Source organism: Rhinoraja longicauda, chromosome 9 (genome assembly GCF_053455715.1).
Source record: "Rhinoraja longicauda isolate Sanriku21f chromosome 9, sRhiLon1.1, whole genome shotgun sequence".
NCBI lineage: Eukaryota > Metazoa > Chordata > Chondrichthyes > Rajiformes > Arhynchobatidae > Rhinoraja > Rhinoraja longicauda.
Window position 1 is genome coordinate 18,387,927 of NC_135961.1, and position 18,176 is coordinate 18,406,102.

Sequence of the window (18,176 nt, forward strand, 5' to 3'; positions counted from 1 at the left end):
GTCTTTGACTTCTGATCCACAGATAGCTTAATTCTGCAGTCTGGAGCTCAATCTAAACTAATTACTTCATTTTTAAAAAGCTCCTGATTCAATTTTGCAAAGCACCTTTAGATATTGACTGTTGAACCCAGTCTAAACACAAATACTGCAATCACAATATAGTTCCTGACTCTTTTTGGTTTGCACAATAAACACAAGGGCTGTTAAATACATTGTGCACAGGTTTCTTTCCCAATGATTGTTTAATTAGTGTAGGAATGAACTGCAGATGCTGGTTTAAATCAAAGATAGACACAAAACGCGGGAGTATTTTTATTACTGTCAGATTGCACTATTAATGGGTAATTTGTAGGAATGATTTTAATGCATATACAAGACATTTGAAAATGACTTCAGTCCTATTGATTCAAATGGAAATGTCTGATTGAAGACTGCAAGACTTTCCGTTCTAAACCTCCCTTTTTTATTCCTCTTGTTTTCTATCCATTGATCTGATCTCTTTAAAATAAATCTTTGGGGACTCAGAATTCCCTTGGTCTTGTTCTGAAAGCATGTGAACACTACCTGCCTAATATGTATTGAATTCTAAATAGGACACACTTTAGAGCAAGTATATGTGATGCAGAATTATCATGCTGTATATGTGGGTATCATGGACTTCGTGAGGTCTGGGAAGTAAGTTTTCAAAACTGAGTTGTTAAAGTTGTGTAAATAGTGTAGAGTTTCTTTTGGAATATATTAGATTCTAATGTGAGGATTAATGGACGTTTACCAATGGCATCTTTCTCTTAGGTGGAGGAATTGCAAAAGTCCGTTGCCAAGCTAAAGAGAGACAAGGATTGTGCTCAGAGTAAACTGCTGCTTTGGATGAAAAGTTGTAAGCAACTTGAGCATGAGAAGGAATCACTGAAGAAACACATTCAACGACAAGAAGAACAGCTCACAAAGTTGCAGAATAGTCGGAAAACAGGTAAAGGGGGGAGAGTAAATTAATCCTGTCTTTGAATTGGATTGAAAAAATAATTAGTTCAAAATGTCTATTTGGTGAACAATGCCATTCATATTGTTGAAAAGTTCAATGAGTCACTTTGAAGTCTGCACTGATATTTTATTGAGCATTTTACCAGGAATAACATTTTGAGTTGGTTGCTTTGATACATAGAAAATATTGCACTACTTTTCTGAAATTTGTCCATGAAAAACACAAGGGTTCTGATATATGCTACACCTCCATGTGACACCTCGAACGGTTGAATAAGCTGCATTGTATGTTTATTTTTCAACTTTCCACAACTTTGTATGTCCCGTCAGTACTTTTATCTGGACGTCAAAGTGTGTCAAATTTAGCATTGTTGGGCTTTGCTGAACACGGCTAATGCCAAAGGCAATCTAAAGCTCTTCTGTTAACAGAAGAAACATATATAGGAGGAGCAGTGGGGCTGATTTCCAGCCAAACTAAAGTTCCGTTGTTGAAGGTAGAATACAAGGTTGAAGTACAGCTGAATACTCCACACAAGGAAGAAAACTTTGCCAAAATTATGGCAAATGACAAAATGGGTTGGAAATGATAGGATCAATGTAGTTAAAATGGGCAAGATAGAATGGTTGAAGTGCAAGAGTTATCTGATCTACTGGGTCAGTCAGAATCAAGGTAATTTAAGGCACAATCCTCCATTTCTCCTTGTATACAGGGCTGGTATCTGAAGGCAGGGGGACAGTAACTAGGACTTCCTTCATTAACTTGGGCGAGTAGGGTTAGTATGACAACTAGAGTTAGCTGGTTTACCATCGGCAACGGAGAATTACTGAGAAACAATAGTGGGTCATAAATAACGGTAAAGAAGATCGAATGTGGCTTGGGTTTCAGTAAAACTAGTTTGACTAAGTTGATCGAGCATTTAGGTGAGGCAATAGTTTAGAGATACAGCACGGAAACAGGCCCTTCAGCCCACCGAGTCCGCTCCGACCAGTGATTAACACTATCCTACACACACTAAGAACAATTTTACATTTATACCAAGCCATTTAACCTATAGACCTGTATGTCTTTGGAGTGTGGGAGGAAACCGAAGATATCAGAAACCCTACGCGGTCACGGGGAGAACGTACAAACTCCATACAGAATAGCACCAGTAGGCGGGATCGAAGCCGGGTCTCTGGCGCTGTAAGGCAGCAACTCTACCACTGTGCCGCCCTAGTTGGATGAAGGATGTGCAGTTTATGTTGTATACATGGCTTTCAATAAAAGCACATTTAGCTCATTGGCAATATATTTTAAATTTTGCAATATGGGGAAAGTGGGAAATTAGTTTAAACTATCGACCCTTCAAACTATACACCCTTGCATATTTAATAGACTAGTTAATCATTGATTACGTGAATAAAATGTTTTTGAGCACAAGGAATAGCTAAGTCCTTTTCAAGCATTCGTTTCTTCAATACGTTTTTAGAAGCTAATTAATTTTTTTACTTTCCTGTCATTTTATATTTGATTTGTGTCATTTTTGTGCAGGTGCATTTCCCTGTACAATTCTTCAAAGCTAAGTTGCTAAATATATTTAGTTTTGGGCCATCAGATTTCTTTATTCAGGACAATGCTAAATCATTGAAATTTTGCTTTAAATTATTATCGTCCTCTATTTACTGGATGATGGTGAGAATAATAAAATGCAACAAAACTACTTTTAAAAGAATTAATAAAACAAATATATTTTCATTAATCTGAATTAACCTAGCCTATTTTTAAGATTTCTCCGGTTCCTATATTATTTTAATGCCTTGATCTGTATTACGTTAGGTTTAAATTCAGAGCGAGCAGAATTAAGTGCTGAAATGAAGGAACTAAAAGAGACGGAGGAAAAAACTAAAGAAACGGATGTAAATATGGATAAATATTGTAAGCTGATCAAATGCACATACAAATTGGAGGAAGAAAATGAAATGTTGAAGGGCAGGGTTGCCTTGCTCAACAATGAATTGCAAAAGGCAGATTCTGGAAATGTAATATGTGTGGCAGAACAGACTTTGGAGGTTACATCAAAAGAAGCTGCTCATAAAAAGGCTGAAAATAAATCCCCTGGTCGGCTGAACAGTCGACAAACACATCTGAAATCTCTGGAAGTGGGCAGCATTTCAGGACTGTCCTGCGATGCCCCAATGAAATTGGATGTAACCAAAAGTCATAAAAGATGTCCAGATGCTCAACTTAAGCGAAACACTAAGAGATTGAGAGGAGCCCAGTCCAAGGAGGTGGAAAATGAACCAGAAGCTGCTCAGAATTATTTGAAGCAGAGCAGATGTGGCAAAGCACAAGAGAAAACTTCGTATGAACCAGAGGGTCTTCCAGAAAAAATTAAGAAGGGTGAGTTTTGTGTACTGATATCACAAGATAAAAATACAAATTTCATGGTGGGGAAAAATGGAATCAGTGGAGAAGGTGAATCTCTAAAACCTTGTTGGAAAATGTTGTTCTATTTAATTAACCATCAGAATTATTATTTACATTTGAAGAGCACAGTTTAACTAACAGATCAGCACTGATGAGACACAAGTGTGGATCTTCATATAGCCCATACTCATTGCGTAGGACCACCTTACTCAACACAGTTACTTTCAATCTTGCAGCTCAGAGCAGGGTATCTCCACGGAGAAAGATGCCACAAAAGGAAGTGGTACAAACTTGTAATACGTCAAAGATGGCAGCAGAAGACGGTCACATATACCAGGTAATATTTATTGATCAATAATAAATATCATATACTTTATGCACTTTACTTTAAGTAATACTTATGATATTGACGTGGAAATATTAATCCATTGATATCATATGATGACATAACCATTATAAAGTTAAACGGTTTTATATTCAACTTCATTCTCCTCCTCATGGATCACGCCTATCGGTCTCCTGCCCTCTTTGGTCCTTTTTATGTCCAACCTCTGCCGTGCTGAGACTAGGCCCCAGTTCTCAGACACCACCTCATGCCTACACCTGGCCATGACTCCACATTTGAGCGCCTGGCCCTCATCTTCCAAACTATTTCCAACGTCATCACCTCTGACGATCTCTCTACCACAGCCTCCAACCGCATCAATCCCCATATCTGCACCCGCAGCTTGTAGCTCCTTCCCAAAATCTACAAATAGGACTGTCCTGGCAGACCCCCTGTTTCTGCCTGTTCCTGCCCCACAGAACTCATCTCCACACACTTTGATTCCATCTTAGCCTCTTTGTCCAGTTCCTTCCGACCTACATTCAAAGCACCTCACATTGCCTACAAGTCTTCAATAACTTTTAATATGCCCCCATTTCCTCATCTTTACCATGGACACCTCCATCCACCAGCAAGAAGGTCTCGAGTCCCTCTGGTTCTTCCCAATGACCCAATCGATTTCCCTCTACGAACACTTTTCTCCGCCTGGCGGAACGTCCTCGCCATCAACAATTTCTCTTTTAATGCCTTTCATTTTCTTCAATTTAAAGATGTGGCTTTCCTGTGTACCCCACCCGGACTTGCACCTATATTCCCCCTCCCATTCCACCTGCATTCCCTCCTCTAGCTTCAGCAATTCGCAACTCCTTAATCCTTATGTCTAACACCATCTATAGCCTCTGTTCACCATCTGCCTATCAAAAGAACACTCACCTGTATCCACATATTATTTGCCAGATTTTGTCCTTCCTCTTGTTCCCCCCCCCCCAACAATCAGTCTGAGGAAGGGTCCCAACCCTAAATGTTACCCATCAATGTTCTTCAGAGATGTTGCTGAGTTGCTCCAACACTGATTGTTGTTTGTAAACCAGCATATGCAGTTCATTGTTTCTTCATTGCTCTTTAATTTAGCTTGGAAATCAAAACAATTCATTGATTATTATATTTCTCATTTTTGTTGATCTTCATTCATGGATTAATTAACATGTTTCCTACACAACTAGTTGAGATTGATGAATAATCATTTGTTAAAAAATTTCCTAAAACTACATTTGTAAGTCGTTAAATTTCTTGCAGACGATTACAACCCTTAATTCCAATGACAAATATGGGATCTGTTTGTTTTCCTGCCATTGGTCTGTCCCTTAACCTGTATGGTGTCTTTGCCCTTTTGTTTTATCTATTTGTTTGAAGCCCCTCCCAACAGCTAGTGTGTTTAGAAATGCCTGTTTAGATTCTGGAACTTAAACCGATCTATCAACATTAATTATTTTTGTGTTCCTCAACATTCAAAGGATTCCACACGTTCATCTCCAAAGTTAGTTCCATGCCCCATGGCACCGATACTGCCAATATCTGTAACAAACAGTGTAAAGAAGAAGGGTGTTGAAAATCATGATGGGGAACAATCACAAGCCAGATCCTCACTGAATGTGAAGAAATCTTTAGAAAAAAATATACAACCTACGGAGCAAACTGCAGTGAAAGATGGGAATGAAAACTGCAAACTACAATGATGGGTATCATACTTGAACAGTACTTGCAAGTGTTGTCAATACCCAGCAGCAGGACTGTACATTTTCTGGAGGGACTTGGAAGAACAGCAACAACTGGCATTTATATTGCAACTTTATTATGGAGAAACATTCCAACGCATGATGAGATTGGAGTCGCGACAAAGCCTATCAGGATAAGAAGATTCTCATAAGCAATGGAGGGGAAAAAACTTCTGTACATTATGACCTAGAAATTGGATTGCACAGTGTAATATTTTTGTGCACCACATGATTCCATTTAAATTTTTAAAAATAAAATGAAATCATGGATCTATTCTGCATTCCATTAAGTGTTCGATATCCTTTCTGGATCCACCCTGCGTCTGATGGCATATAAAGGAACACAAATGTGCGTTGTGATGATGAATGGTGTGCACTGCATCCCTGGGCATCAATTCCATTATTTTGATGAGGTTCATGTCAATATAATTACCCAGAGATCCAATTCCCTGGACTGAATGCCACCAAACCCTTAACTCACCAACTTGCAGGCTGTACGCCCACCTGCACTCAACCCATGACTATGTGTTATGAGATCATAAGCGATAGGAGCAGAATTAGGCCATTCGGCCCATCAAGTCTACTCCGCCATTCAATCATGGCGCCTCCTAACCCCATTCCCCTGCCTTATCCCCATAACCTCTTATCCGTGGTACATTCCCCAGTGCTGGAGAATACAAAGGAAAGGCATTTCAACTCGTGCTGGGCAAAATGCCCAATCTGTAGTGACTTTGTAATGTGGAACTTCGGACTTCCCACTGTAACACTTGAAGAACGTTGGTTTACCATTCATCTGTAGTCTGTTGCATTTCCAGGCACCGTGGAACTTCTAAACCTACTTTTGTAAACTGTTTAGTAACTATATTCATGTTTTTTTGTTGTAATTTTTTTTGTTTCCCTTCTACTGATGGCAGGGGAGAGCAGGAGCTTTTGGCATATAAAGCAGTTGCAAAAAGATAATATAGAATTTGATAAATGTTTTGTGATTCTTGTAGGATGGTGGTTTTCCTCATCGATATTTGTGTTGTAAATTTGCGTCGTATTCATTCACATTAATAATCACCCAGGGAGTTGTGAATCTAGAATTCTCTGCCACAGAAAGCAGTGGAGACCAATGCTTTCAAGATGTTTTCAAGAGAGAACTGGATGTTTTCAAGAAAGAGTTAGATTTAGCTCTTAGGGCTAAAGGAATCAAGGGACATGGGGGAAAAAGCCGGAACGGGGTACAGATTTTGGATGATCAGCCATGATTAAATTGATTGGCGGTGCTAGCTCAAATGGCCGAATGGCCTACTCCTGCATCTATTTTCTATGTTGGACACAAAATGCTTGGAGTAACTCAGCGGGTCAGGTAGCATCTCAGGAGAGAAGGAATGGGTGATGTATCGGGTCCCGAAATGTCACCCATTCCTTCTCTCCTGAAATGCTGCATGACCCTCTGAGCTACTCCAAGCATTTTGTGTCTACCTTCGATTTAAACCACCATCTGCAGTTTTTTTTCCTACACGTCTATTTTCTATGTTAATCATCTTTCAGTATAAAGTGTTAATTTGACACTTTTTCTAATACTGGATTTACTTGTAACCAAGTTATTTGTGCTTTTGTTGCCATAATACTCTGAAGTAAAATAATAGCTGCACATTTTTCTCGTATTCTAATATTTGTATACAATTTGTACAGAATTGAATTAAAACAAATCTATTTGCAATTGTATTTAAATCAATTTATTTCATTAAATTTCAATCTTTTTCTGTGATGGGTTAACACCTACAAATAAATGTATTTAGTTGTTACCATCATGCAATATAATTTATATCTTCCAATACATTTAATGGAAGATCCCATTCATATAAAGTCATAATACTGCACAGGCAACGAACCAAGAGGTGGGAAAGAAGTCATGTGGGCGCCTAAAAGCAAATTTAGCACAGTTCAGAGTTTATACTGCAAATTCCTGATAATTTGAGTGGGAAATACGACAATTATTTTAGCTTAGAAATTCAGCATGGAAATCAGCCGTTTGCCCACTGACTCCATGCTGACCATCGATCCATTCACACTAGTTCTATGTTATTTCACTTTCTCGGTCACTCCCTACACACTCGGGACAAATCAGAGGCAAATAAATCTACAAACCTTTGGGATATGTGAGGAAACCCACGAGATCGCAGGGAGAATGCAAATTCCATATAAACAGCATCCAAAGTCCGGGTTAAACCCGTGTCTGGTGCTGTGAGGCAGCAGCTCGTCCAGCTTAAAATTGTCAACTAAATTTGGGTATAATTTGTACCAAAATTAATGAAACCAACAATACAAGAATATGAACAAGAATACCATAAATTATGTCATGGGTTAGCTCTCAGTGATTGCAGAAATTACATTTAGCCTGAAATTCTTTTAGGGTTAACTTGTTTCTAGGAAAGAATCTGATAAACTTTTTCTTGTTTGATGAATCAGTTTTCAGTCCAAAGTTCTTTTTTAGGAGGATCTATCACCGTATGAGATAGAAGAAATGGGTGACTTTTTGGGTCGAGACCCCCCCTTCATCAGTCTGAAGAAGGGTCTCGACCCAAAACATCACCCATTCCTTCTCCAAGATGCTGCCTGACCTGCTGAGTTACTCCAGCATTTTGTGATACCTTCAATTTGTACCAGCATCTGCAGTTAATTTCCTACACAACTCATTGTATGAGATACATAAGTTCCAAATCTGATCCACTCCTAACATATTTTAAATGTCAGATATATATTAGAATGTTCTTAGTTTTAAGGATATTATTATCACATTTTGAAATACAGTGGTTTTCTGTTGAAGATATGGATCAATTAAATAATGGTCAAGATTTTGTGGGATAATGATAGCAAAACCCAGTATTCACCTTCAGCAGTTTTTGAATTTTGCTGCACAGGATCATATGTAGAAATCGTGACATTGCTGTGACAGGGGAGTTCAGGGAAGAAGCAATAAATTTCAGTGGTTCCCTACCTCACTGAGGATAGACACACAATGCTGGAGTAACTCAGCGGGACAGGCAGCATCTCTGGAGAGAAGGAATGGGTGAAGTTTCGGGTCGAGACCCAAAACGTCACCCATTGCTTCTCTCCAGTGATGCAGCCTGTCCCACCGATTTACTCCAGCATTTTGAGTCTATCTTCGGTTTAAACCAGCATCTGCAGTTCCTTCCTACACTTAGGGTGTTCCACTCAAAAATCATCACATGTGAGATGAAGTATAGGCATTGCATATCCACTGTATTAAATGGATATGATTGTGCAGGACAGACACATTTTCAGAAAAATAACATTTTCTTTCAATTAGTCATAGTTTTCCAAGTGTCCAGGAACAGACAGATCTAGAATTCGACGGACAGACCGCAAGCTTGGAGTGGTTGAGATGGAGACCAGACTTGTGCACAGAGGGACTCAAGATAAATATTGACCAATTTAGACGGTTTCACCATTGTTTAAAATGGTTAAAATGTTTTAGTTTTTTGCATTGTTTTAAATACAGAAGCAAATAAATCCTTTCACAAATGTGAAAAATGGAGACATTTAGATTCTAGCAACTTGTGCTAAATCTGGGTCTGGAAAATAACCTGCTGTTAAGATTTTTTGTTTCCTTGAGCAATGCTCACTTTGAGCACTGATGTGAGAATATTCTTACATCCCTGGGTTAATGCATCAAGGATTCTAGCAGCTTTCCCTGTAAGTTCCTACAGCAAAAAATATTGAAAGCAAGCCTGTATTTTTCTTAAATCAAAGTCAGTAATGTAGGTGGGTTGCTGACTGCAATATCTTGTGCGATACTTTCACACCTTGCCAAGCAATTGGCATGATTCAATGCTTGTAGCAACTGTTTGGGTTTTTTTGGATTAAGGTGAGATACATCTGGTATTTATGTATAAAAACAAAATGGCAGGTTAAAAAATTGTATTCTTCCCATTAAAGTATTACACAAAATGCTGGAGTAACTCAGCGGGTACTAAAGTATTACTTGTCTTCTGACCTTTGGGATGGACAAATAAATTGAAGACATTCTATGAATTTTCTACAACATATCTGTTTTGTATTCTGAGGAGATTCTGTTTTAACATGCATAAGTTGCACTGTTCTATCTTCAGATATTGAACAGCAGAATGCAAAGTGACTACTAACTGCAACCACGGACACAGAAAAAATATGCTGATACAGAGAAAATGGGGTTTGGCTTGAGATTTGACCAACTGTAGTTTGTCAATTGTATGCTTGTAAGAGTTTGGTAAAAATATGCTGATACAGAGAAAATAGCCTGTACTTTGTGGGGAAATGCAACACTTACTGCATTAAGATGCTGGTAATTCCTTCTAAGCATCGACAATAAGGTTCAGGGTTCCTATTTATGTCTGCAAAACTATATTCTGATGTCAAGAGTTCAGTGACAGAGTACAAAGTTATTGAAATTCCCCAGGACCTACATTGTCGTTTCTTCCTAAAATGAAGCAGATGAGAAACGGCAACTCCATGTATTTGAAAGGAGACGAATGGCTGGGGCATTAGAATGGGCCATTAAATTAAGTGGTTTGCTTCTTTGAATTGAGTGTTTAGTTTAATGTATTTGAGTGTTTGTCCAAATGTTAATATTTTTTATTGGCAGAAATAGTTGCTTGAATTGCACTGCGTTCAATTTTAGTTAAGCCCAAGTTCTCATTCTTTGCTCTATAATCACATTTTTCTCCAAACATCTTCAAAGAGGATTGAATCCTTGTTCTGAAGAGCTGAAGATTGGATCTGCTTGTAGCTCATCTCTCAGGTTTTGGAGAATGTTATTCAGCTTATCCTACAAAAAGTTAAAGAAATGTTTGGTTTAGTTTTCACTCAATTTTTCAAACAATACAATTGCATGCCATCAATTTTAATTATGTTTCCACATTTAAAAAAATATTTTCTAAATTAACTGCAGGATGTCTCTCAGCTTCCAGTAGACACTTCAGTGACCCTGATACGAATGCTTTTTGACAGTTTTCCAATAGCCCTCTACAGGTATTCTTAAAAGCATTGTATTTTGAGAAGTCAATAGTTACTATCCTATTGTGTTGATAAACCTAATCAGGTTATTGTATAGCAGTCAGTAGATAAATCTCCAGAATGCTTTCAGTTCGCTTATATTTGTGCCAAAATGTTCTATAAAAAGCATTTCAACTAACAGCATCATTGAATTAGTGCGAGCAGAGATTTTCGATGTAATTGTTTCTGAAAGCACTCAATTATTGACAGTGAAAAAGCAGCTACTTCAGATCTTGGTTGTTTCTCATTCTATCCTCACAGGTTGAGCCTGAATGTAACTGAGTTGGAAATATGAATTTTATTTGATGTTTTACAATAAATAACTTCATTATTTTAGCAAGCAAGGAAACCAATTGGTAGATTGTTTGCTAACTGCCTTGATTCAGAGTACAAAAGCGAATCATTCTTGTTTGCTTGGCATTTCAATTCATCACATTACTTCCTTTCCTTTCTGACCTCTGCATGGCTACTTATACTGATTCATGGAACACCCAGGGACCACAGTCTTGTCTTAAAATTTGGCATTTAGACTCAGTAGCAAGATTCAATTCACAATCCCTTTTTTTTTTAAAGAGAAATGCTAGTGAGAATGTGGCTGTTGGATTATTTAATGCACCAAATTATACAACTATTCCCAAATCTACCCTCTGTTTTCCAAGCAAAACCACCTTTTTTCAGCCCACCAGCATCACCTGCCTGTGTGCACATGCTCACACTTGTTACACTGGTATATTTATTTCCAGTTATGATGAAAGCTCAGCCTGATAATTGTATATAGGGTCTGGCTGTCAAATGGTGTGAATTGGTTTCCTCATTAACAATTATGCTATTCCTTCTGAGGAATTACTTTTAACTAGCATCTCAGTCCAGTTTTAAGAACATTTAGAATGATTAATTTGGTAATGAGAGTCTAGAGTATTTTATTGTCACATGTCCCAGATACAACAATGCAATTCTTGCTGCAGCACAACAGAATATGTAAACATTGTACACTGTAAACAATATGATAAACAAGAGAGAAAAATAAGTTCAGCGTGGATTATATACACGTACTCACAAGTACACACATACAAAAATATATATATACCTGTTTGTTTTATATATATTAATACAGGTGTATATATATATATATACTCATAAAACAAACAATAGTAGTGCAATAACAATAATGATAATAATAGTCTATTGTAATTCAGAGCTTATATGATGTTGTAGTGTCCTGATGGCTGTAGCGAAGAAGCTATTCCTGAACCTGGACGTTACAGTTTGCAGGCTTCTGTGCTTTCTTCCCGATGGTAGTGGTGAACTGAGTGTGTGGCCAGGATGGTGTGGGTCTCTGATAATGCAGTGACTCCGATAAATCCCTTCAATGGTGGGAAGGTCAGAGCTGGTGATGGACTGGGCAGTGTCCACAACTTTTGGGTTTCCTGTCTCAGCTTTTGTAACTTGAAAATGGAGGAAAGTTAGGCAGTTAGATTCTCTAATTATATTGCAATTTCAGGGATCTTGCTAGCTCTGAAAGTTTACCCTAGCGACATTATTTCAACCATCTAGATAGATTGGAAAAGTTTATATTCAAATTACCAGAAGAATAGGTTTTTTATTTACTTTCTGAGCATCAAATACCACTCATATCGACTAAATAGTTTAGCAAAAGTAACTCAATGCTTTTAATAGAACCCACCTGATTTTCAAAGTATAATGAGCGTTCAGAAAAAGAAAACCTGAAATCAATGACTTTTTCCGAATGTTTCTTCTGCGCCCAGTTGATGTGACACTGAATCACTTTCAGGACAAAGCTTTCAACTTAACTTTTGTACCTTCTATATTACTGGGTCCAAAAGCACAAAATATACTGTGGTATTTTGTCATTAATATGACATGCATTTATGTAATTGGCATAGTTAAAGTAGATGCCATGAACAAATGAATGCTAGACTTGAGAAAATACATGAGACTGTGGCGGTGCCCGGGGGCTAGGCCACTCCCTTGGTCATTCCCCTCGGCACTGAGTGGACAGGGGGGATTAGGTCACTCCCTGGGTCATTCCCCTGGGGACAGAGCGTTCTGGTGCTACGGGGTTTGCTGGAAGGGGTTATTGTTTTGACTCGTGGGGATGACTGAGTGAGTTTATGTTCAGTTACTGCATTAAAGTTATTGTTACTTCTTACCTGGCGTCTGGCCTGAGACCCACTACAAGACTACATTATCTGAAGTTTGTTTTAAGAGCCTTTTTGAAGGCTTTTAAGAAGTGAACGATGTAGTCCTGGTGGTGAAATTTTATTTGGCCTCATTTGCAATGGTAGCTAAAGGTATTGGCATTGTCGGAGCCATTTTTGCATTTATTAGTTATTTTAGTATATTATTATATTACTTTGTATCCTGTTGTATTATTTGGGTACTAAGAGGTTAATATTATGCTTTCGTACGGACTGGGCAGAGCCAGATGAGCCAGAGGAGATGCCAGCTCTGATGTAATGCTTCAGTTCACGAGAACCTACCGATAGAAGGTCGGTAAGAAGGATTTTTAACTATAAGAGCCTACTAAAATAATAAGATTTTGGTGGCTAAAGAAAATACAAGTACTTACTGGAGATAAGGTCTGGTAATTTCGTATAACTTGCAAGGAACCACGGAAGGATATTAAATTTTTACCGTTAATAACAAGAGATATGCCAATATATTTTATTGCAACTTCAAATAAACGACTAACGAACAACCACGTCAAGGATATCTCTTTGTTGTTGGTTATTTGCATCAAGAATATATTGTTCCACTATTCCTCCGTCAACAGCAGTTTTGGGGTTTGATAAGAAAGACGAGAAGATGGCCGTAATATCGTAAAAATCTACCTTAGCTGGAGCGATCAGCTTGAATTTACTCTTCAGAAACGTTCAGCCAGAACTTGCCTTTGTGAGATACGAAGTGTGAGAGCTTAACTTACCTGGAGGGATTTATTGCTAAAAGCTTCTCAACCATAGAATAGAAAGAGGTATCCTCGTTGACCAGAAACATAAATCTGTCTCTAGAGTGATTTAAAGTTAATTAGCTCGTAAAGAGACTGAAGTTGTTTAGCGATTGAAACTAAAGGATTGTTTGTAGCTGAAACTTTGAAGATAAGAAATCGATATCTGCGTTAAATTGGTTTATAAGAAAGCCTGTTAATTGCAGTAAGCTTTTTTGGAAGGCTGTTTTCCATAACTGGTACTCAGAAGTTTGGAATGAGAGCCACAATGAGATGACCTTGAAGAGTGGCTAGTTATTAGTCTTGTTTGGCATGCCATTGAAGGTAAGAACACAGCTGCACCTCTTCAAGAAATACAACATGTCTGTAATTAAATCTGATGTTCAGGCTTAAGGTGGCGACATTAGTACAAGGCTTAAAGTGGAAAAAAGGGTCACTAAACTTACATCGATAGGTCTGAATTTAGCCTATGAAAAACATGAAAAAAAGAAGAAAAGTAAATGGAAACAAGCTAACAGGTTAATGGAAAGCACTAAAGAACTAATGGAATCAGATGAAAAGGTACATAAGGTACGATTCAGACAAATGGCTGCATCAGGTCCGGGACGCGCTCGATGAATTTGATCAGGAAGTTAATGCGTGGTTATACCATGTTGGTCATGTGGCCATCCCCCCCATCCCCCAATGTTGAGAGCGCCTTATGTCAGGGTGGTGTAAATGTAGACTCCATCAGACCAGAAGATAGGGCTTCAAATATCTCAAACTCTAAATTGAGCATTAAATCTCGCGCATCTTCGACGTGCTCCGTAAGGAGGCTGAGGTCGAACTGGCTGTTCTTGCAGGGCAAGCTGTGTTCGGAACAGATGCATGAGATTGAGGCACAGCAATTAGAAATGGAAGAACAGAAGAGAATTAGAGGTGGAAGAAGAACAGAGGAAAGAAGAAGTAGAATGAAAACCAATTAGCAATGGAGAGCAAATACAAGAAGAGGAATGATCAATTGAGAAGAAAGAAAGAACGATTGAAACTAGAGTCTGAAATGACAACAGCCAAGCCAAAACTCAGAGTACTTGGTGCTCTGAAATCAAGAAGCAGCTCGATAGTATCTGATAGGCGGAGTTCTTATCTGGGCAGGGGAGCAGCTCAAAGCCAATTGTCAGCTAAACTGGAACCATCTGCAGCTAGATGCTGGTATGGTCGGGAGCAACAGGCTGTTAGACCGAAACAAACAACAGAGACCATATGCTAAAGCTAGTGATACGGCACATCTAACTCAACACCCTCCTCAAGAGGCCAGAGCAAGGCCTCAGGAACAAAGAAGTGAGCATTAAACCCCCTGAACGTGATGATAGAGGCCGAAGTGATGACATATGGCATAGGCAAAATGAAATCGCCGTTCTTCTGGCGAAACAAAATCTTTCTTCCTCTACCATCAAGAGACATTCCTGTGTATGATGGTGATCCTTTGCGGTACCAACTTTTTATCAAGGCATTTGATAGAAAGAAAGACTGATGATGACAGTGACCGTAAACACAAACTGCTCGAGTGTCAGGGGAGGGGGTGGGACAAAGATAGGATGTAGTAGGAGACATCTCCCACTGTCTTCCTGTCTCCTACTACATCCTATCTTTGTCCCGCCCCCTCCCCTGACATCAGTCTGAAGAAGGGTCTCGACCCGAAACATCACCCATTCCTTCTCTTCTGAGATGCTGCCTGACCCGCTGAGTTACTCCAGCATTTTGTGTCTACCTTCAATTTGAACCAACATCTACAGTTATTTTCCTACATATAACAGTGAACGTTATCATTTCCTGGAACAATTTACAAAAGGACAAGCGTGAAAGTTAGTCCGCAGCTGTTAACACTTACCTTCAGACCAGGGTTATCAGGAGGCAAGGAAGCTGCTTCAAGAGCATTTTGGCAATGAGCAGAAGATTGCCACTGTTTATATAACCAAGGCATTGGCTTGGCCAGCTTTCAAGCCAGATGACATGAAAGCATCACAAGAGTTCTCGTCTATTCCTTAAAGGTTGTTACAATGCAATGGAACAGCTCAAATATATGGATGAAATAAATGTCCCGTCTAATATGAAGACCATCCTTCTAAAACTGCCTTATAAGCTCAGGGAAAGGTGGAGAGATCGGGCATATGAGATTCAGGGAAGCAAAGAACATCCACCTGGATTTCCCGACCTGGTAAACTTCATAGAGGTACAAGTGAAGATACTATCAGATCCACTGTATGGGAATATTGAGGAGGCTAAAGCAGCAGCAACTGTTGCTCTACCTTCACTAAGCCAAGAGAAAGGCCGAAAATGGCCAGAATCAGTTTTGCTATGAATACAGAACCAGTCGAAGCACAGGCACAAGAAAATCTGACAAAAAAAGGAAAGAAAGTTGACGTACCTATCGCAAAGCAGCAGGACCCTTGTCTGTTCTGCAATAGGAGGGGTCACCAGTTGGAGAAGTGTTGGCAGATCAAAAGGTTAGAGTACAAAGAAAGGATGGATTTCTTAAAGGAGAAAATACTGTTTTGGATGTTTAAAATTGTGTCACATGAGCAGAAACTGCAAGAGTCATTCAACTTTTATTGTATGCAAAGGAGATCATCTTGAAATATCTCGTATTGAACAGGACAAAGAAAGGAAACCAGTATATACAGAACAGAAGGAGAAGCAGGAAAAGGCAAGCTCGAGCGATGCTGCCCTTTCATCTCAAATGTGTGGACATATCGGGGCCGGTGAAGAAGCCAGCATCTTCTCCATCTTACCAATGCAAGTAAAGAGCCACAATGGGAGTACAGTGTTGCAAACATACGCATTTTTGGATAATGGAAGTCCGTCTACCTTATTTTTGGGGTGAATGAAACTAGAGGGGTGAATGACTTAATTTATTCAGATATTTATATATATATTTTTCTATGCTTAAAAAAGGTATTGCCATTAAAGTGGTTAGTAAGCTCTTATTGGTTTTAATGGCAGTGGAGCTGGAAATTTGATACGTTCTTTCTCTCTACCTATGGTTTTCTAATTCAAAATAGCAGGATATTTCCCAAATTTACTGTAATATAACCTTTTAAGGAAGACCAGCCGAGCTAGTGGGATCATAAATGTATAAATGGCAACACTAGAAGATTGCCGTAGGCAACTGTTGAATTGTAACTTTACTTTGTGTTGCCAATTTAGCCACTTTTCTGCTAGAACTAGAATTCTATTTATATATTTATTGTACTTCAATCTACCAGCACTTATTTGCATCAAGCAACATGAATTCACTTGTATTAAGGAGATTTAAGCCCCGTTTTTAGGCAATCTAAAGTTAGATTGTGCCATTTTCTTGTAGTGATATTCTGCATTTTCTATTCTAGCGACTTCAGTATTTTGTGAGTTTGATTTGTAGATTAAGACACTATGTCTTTGTTGAAGTACCTAAAGAAATCAGCTCTAGAGGAAGAGTGTGCAGGAGAAAGTAGTTCATTTCTGAAAGAAAGTGAAACAAACAGGACTCAAGAGCAGGTATGTTCAGGAGAAGTCACTTGTGAAGGGTGACAAGGAAACTGAGGATAACGAACTTAAAAATGCAATTACGTATGTTACAGATGATGACTCTGTTAATGATAAGGGCAAGAAAAACTTAATCTCAAGAGAAAATACCAGGACCAAAGTACCCTCTCCTCAAAACTCAAAAAAAGAAAGTGGAACGAAGAATATATCAAGTATGGCATTTTCCTTCCCCAAGATGAACTAACAAGCCATATCCCTTCACCTCAGTGCATGTTTTGCAATGTAAAATATTGCAACCAGTGCCTGGCTCCTTCAAAATTACAGACTCATTTAATAACAAAGCATAGCAATCATGAAAACAAGTCCATACAGTTTTTCAAAAACACTCGTGAATAAGTACGTATTTGTCAATGTCTTTTGATATCCACCATGTCTTAACCAATGAAGGCCAGCATGCCAAATGTCATTTTCAACACCCTGTTTACTGCTGCCACTTTCAGGGAACTACTTGCCTTCTACCCTTATGTTTCTACCTCTACAACACTATCCAGGGCCTTACCATTTACTCTGCAAGCTCCACCCTGGTTTAACTGAATAAAATGCAAATTGTTTTAAGTTAAATTCCATCTGCCATTTCTTGGCTCACTTCACCAGTTCATCTAGATCCTGTTGTGATCTTGTATAACTTTCTTCCATATTATATTATCAACATTGTCATTCCAAATTGTTAATATTAATGACAAACAACGGTGGATTCAGCAACGATCACTGTGGCACACCACTAGTTCACAGGATGACAATTTGAAAAATAACCATCTGCTACAACTCTCTGACTCCGAGCACAAAGCCATCTTTGCCATTTGTCCATTATTTCTGTGAGTTGAAATGTTTAATTTCCAAGTTGTTCTGGTGAAAAATTAGCACAGTTTTTCACTCTCCAGAGATGCTATCTGATCTGTTAATTATTTCCAGCATTTAATATTTTAATTTCCAATCTGCATTATTTTGCTTTTGATAATTGATTTTAAGCATTTAATTATCTTTGACTTAAGGACATTTAAAAACTATTAACACTGAAGTGAACCATTGAGAAATGGCAATTGAGAAATGAGATGTCAACTTCTCTACATCAGCGAGACCAAACGCAGGCTCTGCTATTGTTTCGCTCAACACCTT

The 18,176-nt window shown here is 38.5% G+C and overlaps 2 protein-coding genes across 2 annotated transcripts in view; one reads left to right on the top strand and one right to left on the bottom strand.

The window, feature by feature from the left end:
- Positions 1–5,511, top strand: part of cenpf (centromere protein F) — a 58,381-nt gene extending 52,870 nt beyond the window's left edge. Inside the window, exons 16-19 of the mRNA XM_078405801.1 lie at positions 793–970; positions 2,798–3,361; positions 3,625–3,725; positions 5,228–5,511. Of these exons, the coding sequence (XP_078261927.1) occupies positions 793–970; positions 2,798–3,361; positions 3,625–3,725; positions 5,228–5,449 (1,065 nt within the window). The 3' untranslated portion in view covers positions 5,450–5,511. The remainder of the gene's footprint in view (positions 1–792; positions 971–2,797; positions 3,362–3,624; positions 3,726–5,227) is intronic.
- A 1,732-nt stretch (positions 5,512–7,243) lies between these two features.
- Positions 7,244–18,176, bottom strand: part of LOC144596517 (spermatogenesis-associated protein 7 homolog) — an 87,943-nt gene continuing 77,010 nt past the window's right edge. Inside the window, exon 11 of the mRNA XM_078404905.1 lies at positions 7,244–10,304. Within this exon, the coding sequence (XP_078261031.1) occupies positions 10,212–10,304 (93 nt within the window). The 3' untranslated portion in view covers positions 7,244–10,211. The remainder of the gene's footprint in view (positions 10,305–18,176) is intronic.